General features: G+C 42.4%; 2 protein-coding genes across 4 annotated transcripts in view; one reads left to right on the top strand and one right to left on the bottom strand.

Moving 5' to 3' along the window:
- Positions 1–23,381, bottom strand: part of LOC124776868 (RING finger protein 17) — a 529,150-nt gene that overhangs the window by 373,443 nt on the left and 132,326 nt on the right. The gene's annotated exons all lie outside the window — the stretch shown is intronic.
- LOC124776870 (actin cytoskeleton-regulatory complex protein PAN1-like) overlaps positions 6,148–23,381 on the top strand; it is an 88,701-nt gene continuing 71,467 nt past the window's right edge. The window contains exon 1 of the mRNA XM_047252050.1: positions 6,148–6,278. Coding sequence (XP_047108006.1) covers positions 6,221–6,278 — 58 coding nt within the window. The 5' untranslated portion in view covers positions 6,148–6,220. The remainder of the gene's footprint in view (positions 6,279–23,381) is intronic.

Below are 23,381 nucleotides of genomic sequence, written 5' to 3' on the forward strand. Positions count from 1 at the left end.
GTGCCGTGTGGCATTAGAAAGTGACGAGCCTGAGTGTCCGTCAGGATGGTCAGACGCTACGGGGAATATATGGACTGTCGACTGCCGGCGCGGCAATGGAAAGCATGCAGCAAGAGTTTATTATGCCCTAGTTTTATGGTCCCCAATTCTGCCTCCTTATGTGGGCGCTCCCACGTCTCTTATCGTAGATTTAGTGACAAACAGTACTGAACACGAGTGATCTTTAGCAATATGATTTTTTTTTTAATTTAGCTTTAATTGAGAAGTAAGTCACAGTTAGTTCACAGTACCCTCCTGCAAACCAAAAGATAGGATTTCACTCCTCCTCGACACTGTGGTCATCAGAAACTGCGAACAAGTTCAGACTAGCAAGTACATTTGAATCTGTTGTGAGACGCAAATTGGGGACCACTGAAGTAGTGGTACATCAGTACACACTGGGAAGCTATACACATGCTTATTGATTTTTTTTCTGTTATCCAGTTTGACAAGCTGGCTAATCACATTTATTAATCACAATCAATGCGAGTACGTGGACAACTTGCAATCAACAAAGTAAGCGGATTACGTGTGCCACCTGTACGGATATATTTACCGCACCTTATAAACATTTCCGTTAAACTGATTGAAATTGCAATTTACAGACTTCCTTAATTATGTATACTGACACAGTTAACAAACTTCTATTATAGCCTAAGATTGAAAAGAATACAAGAACATGTTCATTCAACTGATAAAATTCTCATGGTCACTTTCTTCGATGTTAGTAATAACTTCGAGACAAATGGGATTCTAACTAGCAAACTTTTATTCTGGCGCTCTGATACGTAGAAGGCAGTGCGCTGATGGTGTGCTGGCTTCCAGCAACTAATGCTATTAGCAGGAGACGAAAGCAAATCCAGGCAGTGGTTATTGTCTGCAAGACATAGGGCAGGTCGTACTGGACCAGATGTCTAACAGCAATTACTCCGACTTAAGGTGCTTACTTACGGTTAGAACCAGTCTTGCGCAGGAAGTAAAAGTGACTTGGATCAGGAGTGGCAGCAAAGTGCCCCCTAACACAATGTAACAGTCTACTGACGTTATGCTAAACTCACCCTAGCAGTGTCCTTACATTTGAGTGGCCATCTCAGATTCTTCTCTCGCCAACTGAACTATTCGCTTGCAAGTTTTCGTTGCTCTTGTGTAACACCCTCTTTTCCCATACTAAAAGAAGCATACACCCCCCCAAAAAACTAGTTTGTCGTCCTGACCAGGAGACGAAACAAGCGTCCCGACTTCCCATACAACGGTTTGAGGGGTTTCGACTGTGCTGGCGAAATAATCCCTGTGTTTACACCCCTCCCCCTCTTTTACATTATATCTCCAGGTACTAAATCAGCAATGGCTTATTAAAAAAACATAAAAAGAATCACCTTACCTGATGTATAAAACACTGAAAATCCTTATTGTATGGACAGAGAGAGATTTTAATCTCATTCCTCTCCAACACAATTCCAACCCTTTATTGCAACACTTTTGCTCAACAGGTCTAAATATTTTTACAATAATTTACATGCAGTGTATATATCAGCCGATATAAAGAAATCCAAAGATTTTTACATGTTCGTATTCTTGACCAGCGCTTTGATTTCCACCTTTAAGGATAACACCCGGAGACCCAGTGGGGTGAGATATTTGAGGTATTATTATTCTCAGTAAAAAATCACATACAATACGTACGTTTGTCTGCAAGTGTACATGCCCTTACAAAAACTTCTACAAAATTATGTAAGTCATTGGTACTGCTACCAAAGGAACAAGAGAAACCTGGAGTGGATCTCACACTGGTACTATTACCAAAGGAACAAGAAAAACCTGGTGTGGATCTCAAGCCCAACATATCAATTGTGACAGTAACAAAATGAAATGACTCTGAGCACTATGGGACTTAACATCTGAGGTCATCAGTCTCCTAGAACTTAGAACTACTTAAACCTAACCAACCTAAGGACATTACACACATCCATGCCCGAGGCAGGATTCGAACCTGCGACCGTAGTAGTCGCACGGTTCCGGACTGAAGCGCCTAGAACCGCTCGGCCGCCACTGCCGGCCTCTGACAATAAAAACTATAAACATAATTAAATACATTATTACAAACAGGGAAACTTCTTGCATTGCCCCCCCCCCCCCCCTCTCTCCACCTCACATTCTATAACGCCTCGAACAGAGATAACAGCTGTTTAAACATTGTTACCTCATCGCATCTCCCAAAATGTTTTGTGTGGTTTGTTCATAAGAATTATTACACGCTTTTCCTTGGGTTGTTGACAAACGAGTTTAATCCCTTGAACACCAACACAACAGATCACCACGGAGCTATTTAATAAAACACTTACAACATCTAAACTTGGGATTTCTTTATGATACTTATTAGAAGTTGTGCGTCAGTTTAATATTTTACGACGCATTGAAAATATTGGAATTTTAAGCTATATTGGAATTTTAAGCTATTTCGGAATGCGGAACTGCTTTCGTGGAAAATAAGTATTTAGCTACACACATTATAAATTAAATTCCCTGTTTAATTTTTCTGTCCATATGTGAATGTTACTCTCAGCAAAAACTGCAGGGATTTTGATACAGCTTCCATTTATAGGCAGACTGCTTCACGAGGAAGGACTGTGTATATCCATACATATTATTAATCAGTTGCCCGGCAGAAGATAGTTTGTGCCACCACCCGTGAGAAACCATGATGTGTGGCAAATAACGTCTATTTAGCATGAAAATATCAAATGTTTGTTTCTGGTCACTCTAATCGCATCTGGAGAACATAATTAAAATATAGTATGGCATCAGGTGTGCAGATTGCTATCGCTCATTCTCATCGCTTAAAAAGGTCGCTGAACAAAACTAAGATTCCATATTATGAACTTGACAATGGGCGGTGTTCTCTGAAATCGCATAAGCACCCTTTTTTGACTTGCGAAATGAACAATTTTCTTGCAATTTATTTCTGATGGTCTCGCAATTGGCTGGTCTTTAATACTAATTAAGCTTTCTTCATGTCATTAGCATCACTCGTTGGGTACATATAGGAACCAATTCACCAGACTAGCTTTTTGCTTCTATGTCAGTAAATGCACCGACAATCAGATTATAGTTACGGCAGAATTTTTGCACACACTTATCAGCGCTACAGTAGCTGGAGTAAATATTTTCTATCTACACAAATGTTATATGAATACTTTTTACGCCATAGTACTCCTTAACATTTACACAAATTATACAATTTCATATCACAGTCTATACGTGCCCACATAGTAACTGCCATTTACTTTGTACGACATTTCATATGATTTTTGACATAGTGACATGGTTTGGTTTTAGGAGCAGCTTAAATTTAGTATTTTTTGAAATAAGTAAATGTTCAGACATTGTAGTAGTAATGATCCTACAGCTCTGCACACTTTAAATCAATGCGAAATGTGGGAGCGCGTACCGCACGCAAACTGGTATGAATTCACGCAGGAAAGTGGAGCGCAACAGCAAGCGAACAACAGCTGCGAAACGGCGGATCTTAACCTTGCTCGCTGCCCCCTACCGTTTCGACATGCGGATTCGGCGCTGCACTAGGCTATTTTATAGCGGACTTCCCCACTCTCCACAAGTCAAAACAAATTCCTACAAAAATAGGATTATTGGAATATGTAACCTGGGATTCCACAATGACCATGACTTTATGCATACCGCTGGGAACAATGAAAAAGTTTCATTTGTGGACAAGCTACATTTGAGATAGACTTTCACGTGATAGGATTTTAGTGTCATCATTGTGAACGACTACACAAAATCGTCAACTTCGAAGAGAGCCGTTGTTCTTTGACTCGTGGTATTTAAGCAACGCTGTCATAGTGAATCCGAAAAGGAAGGCTCTCTCTTTAAGCATAACCGCCCTTTAAACGCAGATCAACAGCAATGTTATGTGAAATAAAAGGCCCGCAAACAACATTTGTGCAGATAGAGATAACAAACTGAATTGACACCAGTGCAAACCACCGTGCCTGAACATTTATAGGTCTCACTAAGTGATTCAATTGTCAGGTGCTGCACTCGCTGACACAGTATCAAAAATTTTGTAGGATATTAAGTTTATGATCAATGGAAACCGCTAAAGAAAAAAGGAAGGAAGGGAAATTAAAAAGAGTTCAGCGTAGTGTCGCCATCAAGGATCAAGGACATTAGAGATGGACAACTACCACGAACTGGAAAAGGACGAAACAAGATAGTGACTGACCTTTCCAAAAAAACTATTCTACAGAAAATTTAAATCAATACAACAAGATGGGGACTTGAACCCCGCTCCTCCTAAATCACAGTCCAGTGTCTTAATCGCTGTGCCATCTCGTTTGGTTGGAGGACACTGAAGGAGCGCACCACACAGCAACTGGAGGTGGGACAAGATTTAATTGCTATGAAATGTGAATCTTACATGCGTCTACTGAGCGTTCAGAAACAACACAAAACTTTCGGAAATAATGCAGAGGCACAAATTTTCCAGTATCTGCAAACTAAAGTTTTTGCGAATAGAGTTAAAAATTAATCAAATATGTGACGGATGCACTTTCTTTTATTATACATTGCCGACGGCTAGAACGTTAAGTAGCATTTTTCTTGGCGTTAGTTATTAATTTCTCTGGGCTATTACAGCTTTCAGTTTGCTGCTGCCATTAGAACGGACAAATCCGGAGTAAGCCATGGCGTTAGATTTTCTAAGGTATGCGTCTGGAGATCGCAATATGCAAATGAATGCAGATTTGCTGAAGTTATTTCTCCTTGCGACTAGTTTTTAATTTTCAAATGCTATTCCTCAATACTAAACGACATAACTTATAGGATAATATGGCTACAGTACACTCCGAACGCCAACTATACATTCACTCCTCTTGCTGACAGAAGCGAATTTGCTCTAGGATTTGATATTACATTACAAAATCCTACCTTCATGTTAAAATGTTTGTGTCTTATCAGAATTAATTGGTGGAAAAAGTGCTAGCCGAGGATTGAGCGACGGACCTCTGGATTTGTACTGTGAAATCCATTCATTGTCACATAACCACACGTTATACGCCTAACGAAGGCTAAAATTGTCAAAGATCGGTTTGTGGGGCGCTCAACTGCGCGGTTATCAGCGCAATTATCAAAGCTGAAGCTTTCTGTGAGTATTAATTGCAAACAAAATGTGTGTGGCAGATATTTCTAGAACACAGATTATCCAAGGGCCGTTAAGGCGGTGCTGGTCCTCTTCAATTTGTAACAGTATTCACTTTTACTCTAATATAGGAAGACCGCGATAATCCAGCACTCTGTAGTCCGGCAGAGCTGATAGTCCGGCAGGCATAAGAATTTTCCTTTATTTTTAGCTCGGTGCGCCTGGCTGTACAACCCGACGCCTTCGAAAAACGTCTGCATCTAGTAATAAACTGAATGTGTTTTCAGAAGAAGTAGTTCATATATGAATCGAAATTGACAAAAATGTAGCCATCGAAGAAGAGCTGTTTGCCGATGTGATATTGCAAACTGTTTTCAGCGCACTGGCGGCACCAGAAACTACGAGTGACGAAGAAGAAACGCCTACTACTCACATTTCATGCACTGGCAAACAGTTCCATTCTTGAGGAAGACAATAAAGAGAACGTCCCACTGACGTGGGAAACTTAACGATACAATTTGTTAGTTGTGTAATTAGATGCGAAGGACACTCACCTTAAGTGGTTAAGAAAAATTGCGTAAACTTAAATCACGGTGAACAGGGCGATGTGAAGCCTGACTGTAGCGGAATATGATTGCAGTGTATTAGCCACTGCATAATGTCGCTCGGTCCGGAATTCAATCTCACTGACATAGGGCATATCTTCTTAGCGAGATTCAAAAACAACCTAATAGCCTAGAACGCCTGTATTTAAGGTTGAACGCAATAAGCCGAGTTGAATACAGTCTATGCGGCCAGAAGGTGGACCGGACCTCCGGGCAGCTCAGACCGGAGCCAGACGGGAGTGGGGTTCGATTTCACTTTCACAGCAAGGTAAGGCAAGGCAAGGCAGGACAAGGCAACGCAAGCCAAGGCGGGGCGGGTGAGGCTACGAGCAGCTGACGCCGGCTCGGCCAGTGAGTGAGTGTCTGTTGGGAAGGCGGCTGGAGCTTGCACGCAGCCACAACTCAGTCCCCGCCGGCCATGTACGGACGCGGCCTCTGGTTACAATTGGCCGCGCTGCTCGCGGCCGCCGCCTTGGGTGAGTACGACGCTCTCACTGCGCGGCTGTGCCGGCATGCACAACTGTCAACAACCTTCCGACAGGGCCACCCGCGATTTACGAGCCTAAAATGATTCGCGAACAGATACAGCAACCATCTCTACTGCATACACCTGTTTACCAACTAATGTCACCAGTTTAACTTAATTTCATCTGAGGATACAACCTGATATTTACGAGTATTCCTTTCGTTTGTTAACCGTCACTGGAGTAAGCTTGAAATATCGTATACGATTTGAATATGGAGGAAAGACAACACTGCGAACTGCGATACACAGTGAATACAGCACTGCACGAACCACTTACAGCTCCTGTCGCAGATATTCCACTGATCCTACAAGAAAGATCTCTCTTACTAATTTCTTTACTGCTTACTTAGCTCTTCATTGCATAGAGTCCACACGAGCCACGTACCTCTTCAGAACAATTTAAAGCTTTACTAATTCATAATTTACTAAGGCGCCTTTCTTAATAATAATAATAATAATAATAATAATAATAATAAGTTTGGAAGGTAGGAAACGAGGTACTGGCAGAAGTAAAGCTGTGAGGACGGGGCGTGAGTCGTGCTTGGGTAGCTCAGTTGGTAGAGCACTTGCCCGCGAAAGGCAAAGGTCCCGAGTTCGAGTCTCGGTCCGGCACACAGTTTTAATCTGCCAGGAAGTTTCAATAATAATAATAATAATTCACATCTGCCTACTGCCGATGGAAGCAAGCTACTTACATTCTCCACAGTCCCACTGTGCTGAACAGGTGATCTAGCAATAGTCGTTTCACCTATTCTTGCTCATCAAGCTGACTTACACATGTTGCATTTACGACCAGTGGCCAAACGCTGCACATTATCACAACTTTTCTTCAAGTGTTTCCTTTGTAACATTATTGTTTCTGCCAAGCACCTACAGAGAATTCAGTTAAATTTTTTTTTCTTTTTTTATATTCATGGAGTTCTCAATAGTTTATGTACGTTAATATCTTTGTGTTACCTCCTCGCAAATTCTCGCATAATCGGATCATTTAGTGTGCTAGTGATGTTGTTAGCTAATGTAGAATAGATCTTCACTGTCATTGCCACACTCCCAAAATTATGTGCATTCTAGTACAACATTCGCTCCTAGTGTGCCATGTTCCACCAGCCAATTAAAAGATACACGAACTTTAAAGCATATAAGTATAGAGTTAGTTTAATCAAGTGGCGGTGCAGAGAGGAATCATAAGTTATTTCAAAAGTTAATTACAAGCCGGTCACCTGAAGATCTATCGCTTTCCTCAATAATTCTAGAGGCAAGAACAAACGGAAACTCTCAGCCCTTTTGAATTCAATATCTGCTCGTTTCTGAAATTAAGCTGGACACGCAAAAGTCTCTCACTCTTTCCTGTTATCCACAGGACAAGGCTGCTAATACTTCCCTGGTAACGTCCCAAGCATAGCATGTACTAAATACTCTCAGTTTACCATTGGGAAAACTGCTATCACTGAAACTAGCTGCACTACCGAAAAACGGACTAAATAGATTTGTCTGAGGAAAAGAAGCATCTGTAAAGTGACTAGTGGACTAACATATAGGAGAGCAGAGGAGGCAGTGTCTAAAGCCTATTTGCCTATCATGATCGATGCACATCTGAGTATTTACACTGTTTTCTCCCATAGTAAATAAATCTAGATTTTTCATGCACAAGTGATTTCTTGCGCGAAGTCCTCCAACCACACACTTAGATGCCGCCGTGTTCCAATCCACTGCTGAGCCACATTCGCTGACGTCCTTGAAAAATATTCCCGGCTGCAGCAGCAACCAAACTCCGCTGTATAACTCGTGTGTTATGATGAACCCAGTGACGTGAGTTCAGTCTGTACGAACTTGTACAATTACCATATCATCTAAAAAGGGATAGAATACCACTTTCCGGCAGTCTGATTAAGAGTAACTTAGCAACAAAGAATAACGTTCTATCTTCTGAACAAAGGGGCAAGATACAGATACTTCCGCAAGAGTGGAACAATGTCGAAAATTGAACATGGCACATCAGGTGTTACAAAACATTGAAGAAAATAATAAGGATTCTTGTCGCGCGATAAGCGTCGTCTATTTAGCAAATTAGTAGTACTATCTAGAGGAAGGAAGGCATTTTAAGTGCTTACCGTCATGTCCTCACCAAGGTTATTAGAAACAGAACTACGTATCAGTTACAGAAAAAGGACTAGTAGCTGGAGGAGAACTGTCAATGGCCCTGTTGAAGGCTCCATCCCAAACACCTCATGCAGTGGTTTAGGGAAATACTGATCTGAAGGAGACTTGAACCTCACTTCTCTTTAAGTACGAGTCTGAATCCTAAATCACTATATCACCCATCAAGGCGTTTATTTAACGAAATGGTTATGATGGTAGCCAATGACTACAGTTTGCAATTTATATAGACTAGGGCCGATACAAAATGTTTACCGGATTACAAGAGCAAGTGAAGGTCTATAACATCATTACGATTAGTAAACACTTGTTCCGATGGCTAAGTTATGTCAAGATTGTTGTAATCTTATTTTAATAAAATATTAATGGTTACTATGTCAATGAGTTCTACTTTTAAGATCTTCACAGACTAATACGGCTCTGAGCACTATGGGACTTAACATCTGTGGTCATCAGTCCCCTAGAACTTAGAACTACTTAAACCTAACTAACCTAAGGACATCACACACACCCATGCCCGAGGCAGGATTCGAACCTGCGACCGTAGCAGTCGCGCGGTTCCGGACTGCGCGCCTAGAACCGCGAGACCACCACGGCCGACACAGACTAATATGGCCAGCACCAGGTCATACAGTTCTGAATTCATTTTAGATCCAGGGGCAGGTTATATTGTACAGGCAGAAGGGAGAAAATTGCTGAGATGAAGGACACATTGCCACTTCAAAAAACCGCCGCAGAGTAGAAAGCACGCAGAATGAGCCTATCGTAAAGTTTTCGGCATCTCTCAGAACCATGTCTTAGTTGCAATTAATAAGGTAATGCATTTGCAGTTCCCAACAAAGACGGATTTGTTCCTTCGTACTACGAACAACGGACATGTACATTTCACATATAGAACTTCACACCTTGTATCTACATTTCGTTTTTTGGTGCCGCTGGAGAAAGGGTGAGGAAGGAAGGTGGGAGGGAGGGGGAGGCAAGCAGGAGAAGAATAAGAACTAGCACAGCCACGACCAGTCAGCAGTCTTCAGCATAACGAAAAATACCGGTTGTGTAGCGGGTAGATGAAGATGCGAGAAAGAGATATGGGGGAGGGGAGTGCAGGAGTCTTCACGAGCAAAACACTCTTAGTACCTTATTTATATACAGGGTGTTACAAAAAGATACGGCCAAACTTTCAGGAAACATTCCTCACACACAAATAAAGAAAAGATGTTATGTGGACATGTGTCCGGAAACGCTTAATTTCCATGTTAGAGCTAATTTTAGTTTCGTCAGTATGTACTGTACCTCCTCGATTCACCGCCAGTTGGCCCAATTGAAGGAAGGTGATGTTAACTTCGGTGCTTGTGTTGACATGCGACTCGTTGCTTTACGTTTGGGCAGGCATTGTTGGTGATGTCTTGATTGGGCCCCATGTTCTTCCACCTATGCTCAATGGAGCACGTTATCATGATTTCATACAGGATACTCTACCTGTGCTGCTAGAACATGTGCCTTTACAAGTACGACACAACATGTGGTTCATGCACGATGGAGCTCCTGCACATTTCAATCGAAGTGTTCGTACGCTTCTCAACAACAGATTCGGTGGCCGATGGATTGGTAGAGGCGGACCAATTCCATGGCCTCCACGCTCTCCTGACCTCAACCCTCTTGACTTTCATTTGTGGGGGCATTTGAAAGCTCTTGTCTACGCAACCCCGGTACCAAATGTAGAGACACTTCGTGCTCGTATTGTGGACGGCTTTGATACAATACGCCATTCTCCAGGGCTGCATCAGCGCATCAGGGATTCCATGCGACGGAGGGTGGATGCTTGTATCCTCGCTAACGGAGGATATTTTGAACATTTCCTGTAACAAAGTGTTTGAAGTCACGCTGGTACGTTCTGTTGCTGTGTGTTTCCATTCCATGATTAATGTGATTTGAAGAGAAGTAATAAAATGAGCTCTAACATGGAAAGTAAGCGTTTCCGGCCACATGTCCACATAACACATTTTCTTTCTTTGTGTGTGAGGAATGTTTCCTGAAAGTCTGGTCGTACCTTTTTGTAACACCCTGTATATATATTACAAAAATCAAAATGGCAAAATAACGTAATTAAGGAGACTCGTAATGTGATATTTCGGAGCACTATTTGTGAATGTAAAACAACTGCAGTTTCACTGTATGTCTTGCACCACACACCAGGCAATATGTACGTTCTTGCAAATACTCGTAAATGTTATATGTTAAATAACTGAATGGTTATTTTAAGTGGATAACATATAGTATACAAGTTCCCATACTACGTTATTCTATCCGTTTGAATTCTACATTTTCGAATTAGGTGATTTGTACCTCTGAAGAGGCCTCTATTTTATGGGCGATCTTCTGTTCAGTTACAACTATTTTCGTATTTCGGTTCCGAACAAAAATCTCGTCTGCGTTTTTAGATATTGGCAGTTAATATGAGAGTTCGTGGGAGTGATGAGGAAGGAGGACGGTGAGAGGGGGGCGATCTTACATGTCACCAAGAGACATGGGATTGTCGGAGGACATCGAAAGGGTGCAAAAAAGGGCAGCTCGTTTTGTATTATCACGTAGTAGGGGAGAGAGTGTGGCAGATATGATACGCGAATTGGGATGGAAGTCATTAAAGCAAAGACGTTTTTCGTCGCGGCGAGATCTACTTACGAAATTTCAGTCACCAACTTTCTCTTCCGAATGCGAAAATATTTCGTTGAGCCCAACCTACATAGGTAGGAATGATCATCAAAATAAAATAAGAGAAATCAGAGCTCGAACAGAAAGGTTTAGGTGTTCTTTTTTCCCGCGCGCTGTTCGGGAGTGGAATGGTAGAGAGATAGTATGATTATGGTTCGACGAACCCTCTGCCAAGCACTTAAATGTGAATTGCAGAGTAGTCATGTAGAAGAGACAAACTGAGGAACTACCAATTAGCAGCCAGTACATACTAGAACACTTTGAACTTCATTCGAGCTTCTGATGCCTAATTTGTCCATTACCGCTTTGTATCACAAATTATCGGTGGGTTGTAAACGCAGTCATTCTGATACAATTTTCTTTAAGGAATTTTACGATTTAGCTACAAAAAGAAAATAGTACTATTCAAACAAGGCAGCTTACGCCAAATGTAACAAAATGCAAAGGGATGAGTATAAGTACACCAAAATATTTTGTATTTTGAATATGGCACAAAAAATATCTAATTATTAACGATGTTGAAAAACGTTGGCTTGACCGCTCAAAGCCAGCTGGAAAGACTGTAGAGAAAAGAATTTTCACTTCCAAATACAGTAACATCTGCAAAAGCCGCAAACCGAGTGAAAGGAGATTACGCATGAACATATCCAGGCTGTCACTGATTTTAGGCCACGATTTTAGAAATTCTGATAGCAGCACGTGGGAGTTTCCACGTTGCACCAAATATTTGAAACCAGTGATCAAACACAGTTTTTTTAACCTTAATCATTTGTGTCATATCACGTTCCCGATCTACAATATAGAGCCCATTTCAGTCACACGCTTCCCCTTGGTCTTGCAACCTTCACAAATATTGATGTATTCTTCTATAGGTAATTGGCAACATCCTGTAGAAATGTAGTTCTTATACGCGGAATCTGTGTTCGTATATAATGTACAGTCAGTTTTACGGTTTTGGTTATCTGATTGGAAACTATTGTCGAGAAATAGATGTAATTCCTAGAAAAGCTGTGTTACTCAGCCTGGTCTACTCGTATATGGAAGCACGTTTAGTGATTATCTGACAGCTTTCTGAGTAAGTTCCACGAAGCTGTTGGGGATCACAAGAAAAGGAAGTTATGCGCCTACAGTCTTTAGCACATCAACCCCTCCTCCCCTTAAGAAAAAAGAAGAAAAGACTGAAAAAAAGGCCGGCGCCCCCATGTATGGTAGAACTTACACTTTATTTCTCTGTTCATTTTCGCGAAAACGGCTGGTGCAGGCATGGGTTTCTTCTGTTGTGCGGTTGTCGCTTCGCCTTCCCCTTCTGCTGCCAAGGATTCATCGATAGGAACTGTCTGCAGAAACGTCGGTCTCCACGTTGGAGTGCGATGTTGTGGACCCAGTAAGGAGTGAACCGTCATTTGTGTACGTAAGTTTGAGCCGCTCTACTGAGAACGTCCCTTTCCTATTCTGAAATTGTAATTTCTTCTTGCGATTACCCTGTGGGGTCCTAAGTGCGGCGAAACGAGTCACACGTGGGACGTCTTTTCGTGGTCTTTGTGCACGAACACTCTCCGAACTCTATGCCTGACAGGTAGGCTGAATGTGCCTCCTTCTGATGCTCAGTTGTGCGACCTGCGACCATAGCTCAGTGACAACCGAATGCACGGATGATGGCATTATTATTTCTCCTGGGTCCTCAGCAGCACGCGATAAATCAGTGCGCGGGAAATCAAAATAACGTTATCCACTTAACACAGCAGCGACCCTACAATGTCCGCATGTATATGTGAAAATCTTGCCGACGGCATCGAGAAGTGAGCAACAGGTGCCAAGACATGCCTGGCATTCTTATTTTACTGGCACGTCACATATGCACGTGCCCATGCGCGACAATCTTTTTGCACTCCGGGCCGCACGACTTTGGCTTAAACTAACTTGGCTGTGGGTCGGATTCGTGAGTGCGTTAGGTTATGCAGTGCGTCGAAAACTTCACGACAATATTGTTTTGGTATTTACGGTCGCTGCTTCCCTTTCGCTGCGGCACACCAAATCCCGGGGCTGACACACATCTGAGTTTCAACGCTGCTCCTGTGTAAGACGGCCCGAAAGAGGATCGTCTTGTTACTCCGTCCAATGAATGGAGTTCAAACTGGCACACTTCCGACACAGGCAGTCTGCGACCATGTTGTCTTTTCCTGCTATGAGACGAACATCAGCTGTGAACTGTGCTATATTCTGGACCTGTCTCCACTGACGCGGTGAATTGATGAGGTCTGTGTCTCGCTCGAAGATTGCACCCCCAGCGGCTTGTGGTCCGTGAAAATCGTAAAGTGTCTCCATTCGGCAAGTGGGCGAAAATTCTTGATAATTACGTAAACAGCAAGCAACTCGAGGTCAACAGCACTACATTTTTGCTGCTGTTGAATCAAGTTCTTAGAGAATAATGTGTTCGGCTGGCATTTGCCATTAACTTGTTGCACAGCTGCTCCCACTGCTACTTTACTCGCATCTACCTTCAGCGCCAAAGGGGCGCCCTGTCTTGGGTATCCCATCAGCGTTGCCAGTGATGTTTCTTTACATCATGGAAAGCTGTTTCGGCGTCTGGACTTCGCATTGTTTTACTGTTTCCTGTAGTACTTTTGCCGGCATTAACGCAGTGAATGGCTCTTGGGAGGTAGGTAGTTTACGCTAGTGACGTCTGTAATAGTTCAGCGCCACTGGAGGTTGCTATTATCCACATAAAATAACTGCTCCGTTACTTGACAACGTTTATTTGTGCCCGCATAAAACAAACCAGAAGCGAGAGTAAACAACCGTAACCACGCAGACTGCGGCAAATATACTTTTATAAGGTCGGCGACGTGGGATATGGATTAGTGACGTCTCCACAATTCCTCCAATTGATAATTATTTAAGTGTCCCCGAAAACAGGAATACTGTATTACGTTTCTTATCTATTTTTTCGTTCGCAATCTTGGTGGCAGAATATCAGAATACGACGCGTTGAATAGAAACAGAAAAAAAAGAAAGTCCGGAAAGACTTTATAGTTCTAGTTTTGCAATGTTAGTACTAACTTATCCAAGTACGATCATAAACAGAAATGATTATACAGATATCGTCTGGAACTGCTGGAAAAAAATTGCAATTTACCTCTTAACAAGGTAACAGTTTGTGACGCACATCTTATGTGTATGGTGTTTCTGTAATTGGATAAGGTTTTTGGGTTCTAGACATCACATACAAGGCGACAATTATTGAACTATGTGAAAAATGTAAATTAGTTACAAACTATGGCATGCACACACTTTATTCAACATTTAGGTGTCACTACAGATATTCAGATTTAGCTTACGACATCTTCGATATGCCTGTCGTCATTGGCGATGATGTCGCGCAGAAGAATAGCGAAATTCTGCATGCCACACTGCAGTGTCGAAACATCGATGCTGTAGATGACTTCCTGAATGGCTGTTTTCAGCTCAACAATGGTTTTGGGGTTTCTGCTTACACCTTGTCTTTAATACTGACCCACAAAAGCAAGTCGCATCTGTTCTTATCCAGAAAATATGCCGGCCAATCGAGGCCCACGCCAGTGGCCTCTGGGTACCCCAGAGCCAGAATGCGGTCTACAAAGAGTTCCTCCAGAACATCAAACACTCTCCCGCTTCGATGGGGTCGAGCTCCGTATTGCATGAACTACATCTCGTCGAAATCAGGCTCACTTTGGATAATGCGGATGAAATCTTTTCCAAAACCTTCACGTACCGTTTGGTTGTCAACGTGCCATCATGGAATTATTATTATTCCGTGACTGGACATTGCACACCACACAGTCACCCGTTACGAATGAAGAGACTTCTCGATAGCGAAATGTGGATTCTCAGTCCCCGAAACATGCCAATTATGCTTATTGACGAACGCATCCAAATGAAAGTGGGCTCCGTCGCTAAAACACACCGTACAATTCCCATCATACCCCGCAGCCAACCGAGCAGCTTGAAAACCCTGACGCAAACCGTTCAGAAGTTATGACGATTTTATTTCATATAGTTCAATAATTGTCACCTAGCATATAACTTTTGAAAATTAATGCTATTACAGTTTTAACTATTTACAGAAAGTGCAGCAGTAAGCTGGATACTACTAAACAATCAGAACAGCACTCAGCTCCAACTGCATTAACAAATACTAGTAGATATGTATTAATGTGCACATTTGTTATAGGGTGAAACATGTCGTATTACAATAAGCATTGTTTATATTGTTAGTAAGAGTGTTCAATTTAAGTTGATGGATGGGCAGTGTGCTCCCAAACGCAAATTTAAAAAACTGAAATGGGCTGTGTCACTTTACATGTCATTAAGCTGGCCGGCACTGTGGCGTCCCTGACTGACGAAAGACGGTGAGAGTGGGCCGTTCTGAAGGACGCGCAGGAGAAAGAACCAGGAACTGGAGCACAAAGGACCCTGTGACGTAACTACGCGTGTTTCCGTGTGTGTGTGTGTGTGTGTGTGTGTGTGTGTGTGTGTGTGTGTGTAACAGCAAATGCACTGTTACACCGCTAACACGGCAGCAGCTATTCAACGAAGTGCGTTTCTTGTAACTCTTAAAGCTATTACAGGGAAACAAAGTGCATCCGAACAGGTAATACATGCAAGCACATTGGGATAAAGAGCAGATTAAGGGTAGATTTGCTATGGCGTACAAGAACAGCTGACCAGGCATTAAGATTTCAGGGAGTTGAAGACGAGCAGAAATTATAGGGGCAGAATAAGGTCAGAGTAAGCGAATACATTATAGACGCAGGTAATCAATATTGCTTTCATTAACCCGAAAGTTGGCTTGAACACCATAGTGCTTCACTAGGCATGTTTCTATTCGAGGTGGTGCGCTGTTGCCTTCCTTCGGTAACTGAATTGACTTACCCAGCCGGTTATGAGGGTGGGAGTGGGGTCCATAGTTTTTTTTTCGCATTAATAAACATTGCCAAAGTTAGAAAGTGACACACAAAACTCCTAGGACTGGCCAAGGATCGAACCAGAGACCTTTGGAATCTCAGAGTGACTCTTCGGCACCGACAATTACTGAGAATAATTTGGTATTTCGACAACCCTAGACTGGATATACAAGGATAATCCAACCCCTTCGTAGTTCAGACAACACAATAACGAAAGGATTACGGGATCCACCATCTCTTGCTAGTAACAAATGCAGCTTTGTACTCGTCAGAAACATGATTACAAAACTACGTAGTGTAAGAGACTGAAACGTAAACCGGAAACACACTTACAGCAAACATATGGTTATATGAATCTGATTTAAACTGCAGAAACGAGATCCTCGCCCAATGTTAAAAGCGCACATGTAGGAGAAATCCAAAATGTATACTTGCTCAGAATCTTACAGAAGAAACTGATGCCATTAAAAGAGAATTTAACGCCGCATTAGTTTCCATGAAATATATAGCGGCGTAAAGCATTTTTACAAGCGAATAGTACTGTATTTAAAATTTTAGTGTGAGTAGCTCGCTTCATAATCTGTCGATATGTCAGACCGACTAAACGTCTTATCATAAATTGACAACATCCCCTAAAAAAATTACAGGCTGTAAAATTGTTTTCCTTTACAAACTCTAGGATAAATTATGTCTGTTACCAGAGGAGATGAGTGTATTATGATCTCCCCAGCAATGCTATAACTGTTTTACTATGAGTTGTGATGGTAGTGGAGGCGGCATCGGTTACAATTGTAATAGTAGCACAGCGACCATTATTTTACGTTTTTATGTTAATATAGCACATAATACTGTGCCTTATGCCAGAACTCGATCGTACACAATTTCTCCATCTACGAATGATTAGCTGATCTTTTATTGATTAGCTGTTAGAGACTAAATGTACCAGGCACCGGAGAATAGTCGAGAAACATTGCAGATGTGTTAGGCATACTCACAGTTACGATGTAATATATTCCCGGGTAGTTTCGAATAATCTACTTCTACTAACAGTTGGTTACATAGTAAAGCTGAAGCCAGAGGGATATGTCAGTGAGCTACAGAGGACAGAAGTGGCGTCATTATAGACATATAGAGACTAAGACGTTAAGAGTTTTAGGCATCGTGACGGCGAGATCACTGGAGATGGAACACAAGGAACTGAGCAAGGATGAGGAAGGAAATAAGTAGGGTGTTTTGTTTCTCAAAGCAACTGTTTCAGCCTTTATTTTATGCACTTTGGGAAACTAAAGAAAACCTAATACTGAATGGCCCACAAGAGATTTGAAACCCAATCCTTTCAAACGTGAGACCAGTTTCTTAACAACTGCGCTACTTCATTCGTTAATATACAACAAGGACAAAGACACGTGAGGCATTGACGGAGTTGCGTTAATCTCGAAAGAACGAAAGTTAGAATTAAATGTATTTGATGTCAACGGAGTGCTGAGACATAAGGCTCTCTCGGTTGTAGGTACAGACGCTGAACCCCCACCGGTTACGTGCGGTGTTCAAATCCCCACCCAGCCATCCAGATTTACACTGTGTGATCGAAAGTATCCGGACACCCCAAAAACATACGTTTTTCATATTACGTGCATTGTGCTGCCAGGTACTCCACATCAGCGACCTCTGTAGTCATTAGACATCGTGGGAGAGCAGAATGGGGTGCTCCGCGGAACTCACGGACTTCGAACGTGGTCAGGTGATTGGGTGTCATACGTCTATACGCGAGGTTTCCACACTCCTAAACATCCCTAGGTCCACTGTTTCCGGTGTGATAGTGACGTGGAAACGTGACGGGACACAACCTGTACGGCCGGCCTCGTCTGTTGAATGACAAGAGACCGCCGACAGTTTAAGAGGGCCGTATTGTGTAATAGGCAGACATCTATCCAGACCATCACACAGGAATTCCGAACTCCATCAGGATCCACTGCAAGTGCTATTACAGTTAGGCGGGAGGTGAGAAAACTTGGATTTCATGGTCGAGCCGCTACTCATAAGCCACACATCACGCCGGTAAATGCCGAACGACGCCTCGCTTGGTGTAAGGAGCGTAAACATTGGACGATTGAACAGTGGAAAAACGCAGCAGTAAAATTCGGAGGTGGTGATGTTAAGGTGTGGTCGTGTTTTTCATGGAGGGGCTTGCACCCCTTGTTGTTTTGCGTGGCACTATCACAGCACAGGCCTACATTGATGTTTTAAGCACCTTCTTGCTTCCCATTGCTGAAGAGCAATATCGTGGCGGAGTGGTTACACGACAATAACATCCATGTAATGGTCTGGCCTGCACAGGATCCTGACCTGAATGCTATAGAACACCTTTGGGATGTTTTGGAACGCCGACTTAGTGCCAGGCCTCACCTACCGACATCGATACCTCTCCTCAATGCAGCACTCCGTGAACGATGGGCTGCCATTCCCCAAGAAAGCTTCCAGCACCTGATTGAACGTATGCCTGCGAGAGTGGCAGCTGTCATCAAGGCTAAGGGTGGGCCAACACAATATTGAATTCCAGCATTACCGATGGAGGACGCCACGAACTTTTAAGTCATTTTCAACCAGGTGTCCGGATAATTTTGATCACTTAGTGTAGGTTTTTGTTTCTCGTAATCACTTTGAAAAGCCACATACGATTTGCTGCTGAAGCTTGTCCTGTCCGAAACTACACTGCTCGGTCTCCGTTCACCATGACACAGAAGACACATTACCTTAAACTTTCTTTCTTTTATGGAAAGCATTAATGATTGGAATCGGCTGGAAGCGAATTTGAATTTCTCACGCAGTCCAAGTATATTCTTAGGTCATCATTCGATAAAGGGCAGAAAATATGACACAGTACATCCATCCTGCGTCTGAAAGCGAGTCTTCCAGTCACGAACCCCGTGTTCTGTGACCCACGTGCATATGCATCAATTCCTGTTCCTGCATCTTTTTACTTACATATAAATTTATGCAGTATTTTCTTCAGCATGCCAGAGTAAAGTTGAATCCTAATTATGATGTCACATGTAATCGATAATTGGTACAGTGTGTGTGTAGAGAGAGAGGAGGGAGAGAGAGGTAAGGAGGGAGGGAGGGAGAGAGAGAGGTAAGGAGGGAGGGAGGGAGGGAGGGAGGGAGGGAGGGAGGGAGGGAGGGAGGGGGGGAGGGGGAGAGAGAGAGAGAGAGATGGAAATTTATTCTCCCGTCATTTCCTTTGAGGAGATAAACGTCAGAAAATATTATATTCGTATTTTTTTTCCTCTGTACTACAATGACTGTTCTTTGTTTGACTTTCTTGCACCGGAATTCTCGAGTTATTTAAAAGTCACCCTTCTGATTGTCCATCTGTGGGTTCAGGGATTTACACTGATTTGTCAACATTAGATGACAGGGTTTGCTACTTGGACACTTATCCGTTTCTTACTGTATTACTGGCATTACCCGATGAACAGTTCAGCGATATCCATCGTCCATGACCTTTAACCTTTGAGACTGGAACATGAGGAGTTATACAATGGGAGCGAGGTAGTGAGCAGATGCTTCAGCTGTAACGATAGCCAGCTTCGTCCCAAGATAACACACAGCAACCTCTGAGCTAAATAAAATTCATACATGGTCATCACAGTAAGAACCTTAATAAACCACGAGCAGTTTAAAGATAAGCAGAAATTATAGATAAAGACAAGTGCCAACACAGGCCAGCGGTCGACTAGGGATCAGTAATGGCAAAGTTTTACTATGTATGGTGGGCGACGTGCTTCAGTGAGCGCGGGACGCCAAGCTGGGAAGGCAGTCTACCAGTTGCGTACCCCGGACACGCACGTTCTACGCTTGCTACATCAAGGACTTGCTCAGCAACGCGATTTCTCTTACAAGACGGGAAACGCTGACCTGCGTAGTGGCAACTCGGCAAATCGTTTAAAATCACATATGTCGCTCATAGGAAGAGGTTTCCTATTGTAATCGCAGAAAGTTTTCTGTTCTTCAGCAGAGAAACGTACTACATCGATACATTTTAGTATTCGGCCTATTAATGAATGAATCGGCTGGAGCCGATAGAATAGAAAGAATAACATAATAGCAGACGAGGGTGTTTCAATCAATAGATGGAAAAGTCATATTGGGAGTGCAAGATTTTAAACCTGATCCCTTAATTCTTCCAACACGCTGCAAAAGGCCCTACTTAAACTTGACACTAGCTTCGCATATCGTCGTCCTGGTCCAACCATTATAAATGGAACAATTCTTCTCAAAGCGATTAAATTCAAAGTATTGCTTCTTACTTATATTTTTACACAAACGGAGGGTGACCTCACATACCCTCCTATAGTCTTTGTGTATGTACCGTTTGTGCTGCGTGTCACATTCTCTCGCTGCTACATTTCAGAGAAGCATCTATCGTTCCATTTGTCTTTAGGTACACTGCAGAAACACACTTCAATTTTTTAAATAGTACCTATTGCACTAAACTTCCAGGCTGCAGACAACACTTTCTTATCTACGCATAATACTTTCATAGGTCTACATTAGCATTCCAAAAAGTGAATAAGAAAGAAGAAGAGTATGTTTTAGTTCATATCCCAATTCCTGTCTATACTTAAATTCTGGGCACAATGAAACGATTTGAGAAAATATATGGGAAAGTCTATGGCGCTGAATCCGTGAATGAAATTCTAGCCAGATTGCATGTACACCATCTGCTCAGAAGTATCCCGACGTATACTAGTGGACATTAATATGAGGTGTCTACCCTTCGCCTTTATGACGGCTTGAACTCTGTTGGGGGCTACTTTCAATGAGGTGTTTGAATGTATGTCGAGGAATGGCAGGCTATTTCTCCTCCAGAGGCGAAACCAGAGAAGTTAGCGATATTGGACGCTGGGGTCGGAAGCGAAGTCGACGTTGTAACTCACTTCACAAGCGTTCCATTAAATTCAGGTTGGGACTCTGGACAGGCCATTCCACTTCGGGTATGTTATTGTCCACAAACCATTGCCTCACAGACGCTGCTTAATAACCGAGTCAACTATCACGCTGATACAATCATCATCTCCGAATAGTTCCTCTACTATACCCAGTAAACAATATTGTAAAATGTGTTCACATCTTTCGCATTTAGAGTTTTCTTAAGCGCAATAAGGGGGCTACACACTAACCACGGAACACACTCCTACACCGTAACACCTCCTCCTCCATAATTCACTGTTGGTACAACACATGATGGCAGAGAACGCTCACGAAGCATTCGCCAAACCCAAACCTTCCATCGGACTGTCACAGGGTATATCGTGATTCAACACTTTAAATCACTAGTTTCCAGTCGTCCACTGTCCAGAAGCGTCACTCTCTACAACACCTCAAGTATCGCTTAGCAATGAATACGGATATATATGACTGACGAGTTGATGGACCATTGCACTTCATTATTTTTAGCTCCATACACATAGGCATTGTGCTACGTGGAATGCTAGTAGCACCTTCCTTCTGCTGATTTCATGCTATTTTTTTTACAGCCGGCCTCGGTGGCCGAGCGGTTCTAGGCGCTTCAGTCCGCATCCGCGACTGCTACGGTCGCAGGTTCGAATCTTTCCTCGGGCATGGATGTGTGTGATGTCCTTAGGTTACTTAGGTTTAAGTAGTTCTAAGTTCTAGGTAACTGATGACCTCAGATGGTAAGTCCCCTAGTGCTCAGAGCCATTTGAACCATTTTTTTACAACCAACCTCCGCAATGCTCGACGGACCCTGTCCGACAGTACGTGAAGTCTGCCTGATCTTTGTTTAGCTGTGGGTGTTGCTTCCAGTTTCCAGTTTACAATCACATCGCGAACAGTTGTCTTGGACAGCTTTGGAAGGGTTGAAACGTCCCTGATGGATGTGTTTCTCAAGTGAGATCCAATGACTAGTCCACTTTCTAAGCAACTGATCTCACCTGACCGACCTATTCCGCTATTACTGCTTTTCTATTGACAAGTCCGCACGATACTAACAACACTTTACTCCCCGTTTCTTTTTATACTGAAGCGTCTACCTTTCGTGACATCTGCTGCTCAATTCCGCACGGCAAGGAGTGTCTGGATACTTTTTACCAGACAGTATAGAGTGCGGAATTGTTACTCAGTTAGAGGATGAGCCTCGCTAACGTACACCATGCACTAATACTACAATGAATAAATGACAAGTAATACAACGAACAACTGTCAAAAATATTCTCCGCATAAAAAGCTTGTACCTGAACAGTATTTCACAGGAACTTTATAACAATCCCGCCATTCAGTAACGACAAAAACGTACGTAGTGTGTTTACTTATTCTCTCACAGTAGGTTGGGACTATGAAAATACGGGACGCTTCTTTATTATTATTTCTCTCATGAAAGAATTTAACGTAAATACTTGCTTATAACAATGAGTGAAGAATGGTCCACCGCAAATAAGAATTAAAGATAGCAAATTTGTACCCTTTTTAAAATTTGTCTTCTAGTAAAGTGCGACAGCACGAAAGACGTTTTATCTGAGTCAGTAGCTCAGCACAGTTCACATCTATTACTACCCTAATATGCGCTATTATGGGAGTAGTCGAATTTTGCATCCTACTCATTTAAAAACCCAGACCAGAAACATGACTAACGATGCTAAAAACGACGCTAATCGATGGACTTGCATTAGCGATTAATTAGTCGAGCTAAAAATTACACAAACTTCCAATGAATAATAGTATAGATATTACAGTGGACGTGGAACACTCTCGGAGGGACTGGAACAAGGAAAAATAACCGTTCTTACTCAGGTCTAAATTCCAGACCTCCAGGGCCGGAGACCAGTTCGACAACCACGGCGATCGGTTACACCGTTTTTAAAAAGTTAAATTCCACACAGACAAGGGATCAGAGAGGAAAAATGAGCTACAGCTTTGTTTTGTTCAGGTTGTCGCTCTATATGAGTTTCATTAAGCAGTACGAGTTTCCACAATAATTCATAGGGAGTACATCTTACTGACTTATTAATATTCGCAACAGCCTTTATTAATACACAGAGATGACAACGTGTTTCATCATTTACTTCGGATACTTAAACCGACAGAAGATAATTCGGACACATCTTACACATACTCTAGAATTCATCACTGAATTCTATTTCTTAACGAAGAATTAATTTCACGCCTCGTTCCTCGAAGATTCCATACAATATACGTTCTAACTTAGTGAAACTAGAGATTAA

The sequence above is a fragment of the Schistocerca piceifrons genome, chromosome 2, assembly GCF_021461385.2.
Source record: "Schistocerca piceifrons isolate TAMUIC-IGC-003096 chromosome 2, iqSchPice1.1, whole genome shotgun sequence".
Classification (NCBI taxonomy): domain Eukaryota; kingdom Metazoa; phylum Arthropoda; class Insecta; order Orthoptera; family Acrididae; genus Schistocerca; species Schistocerca piceifrons.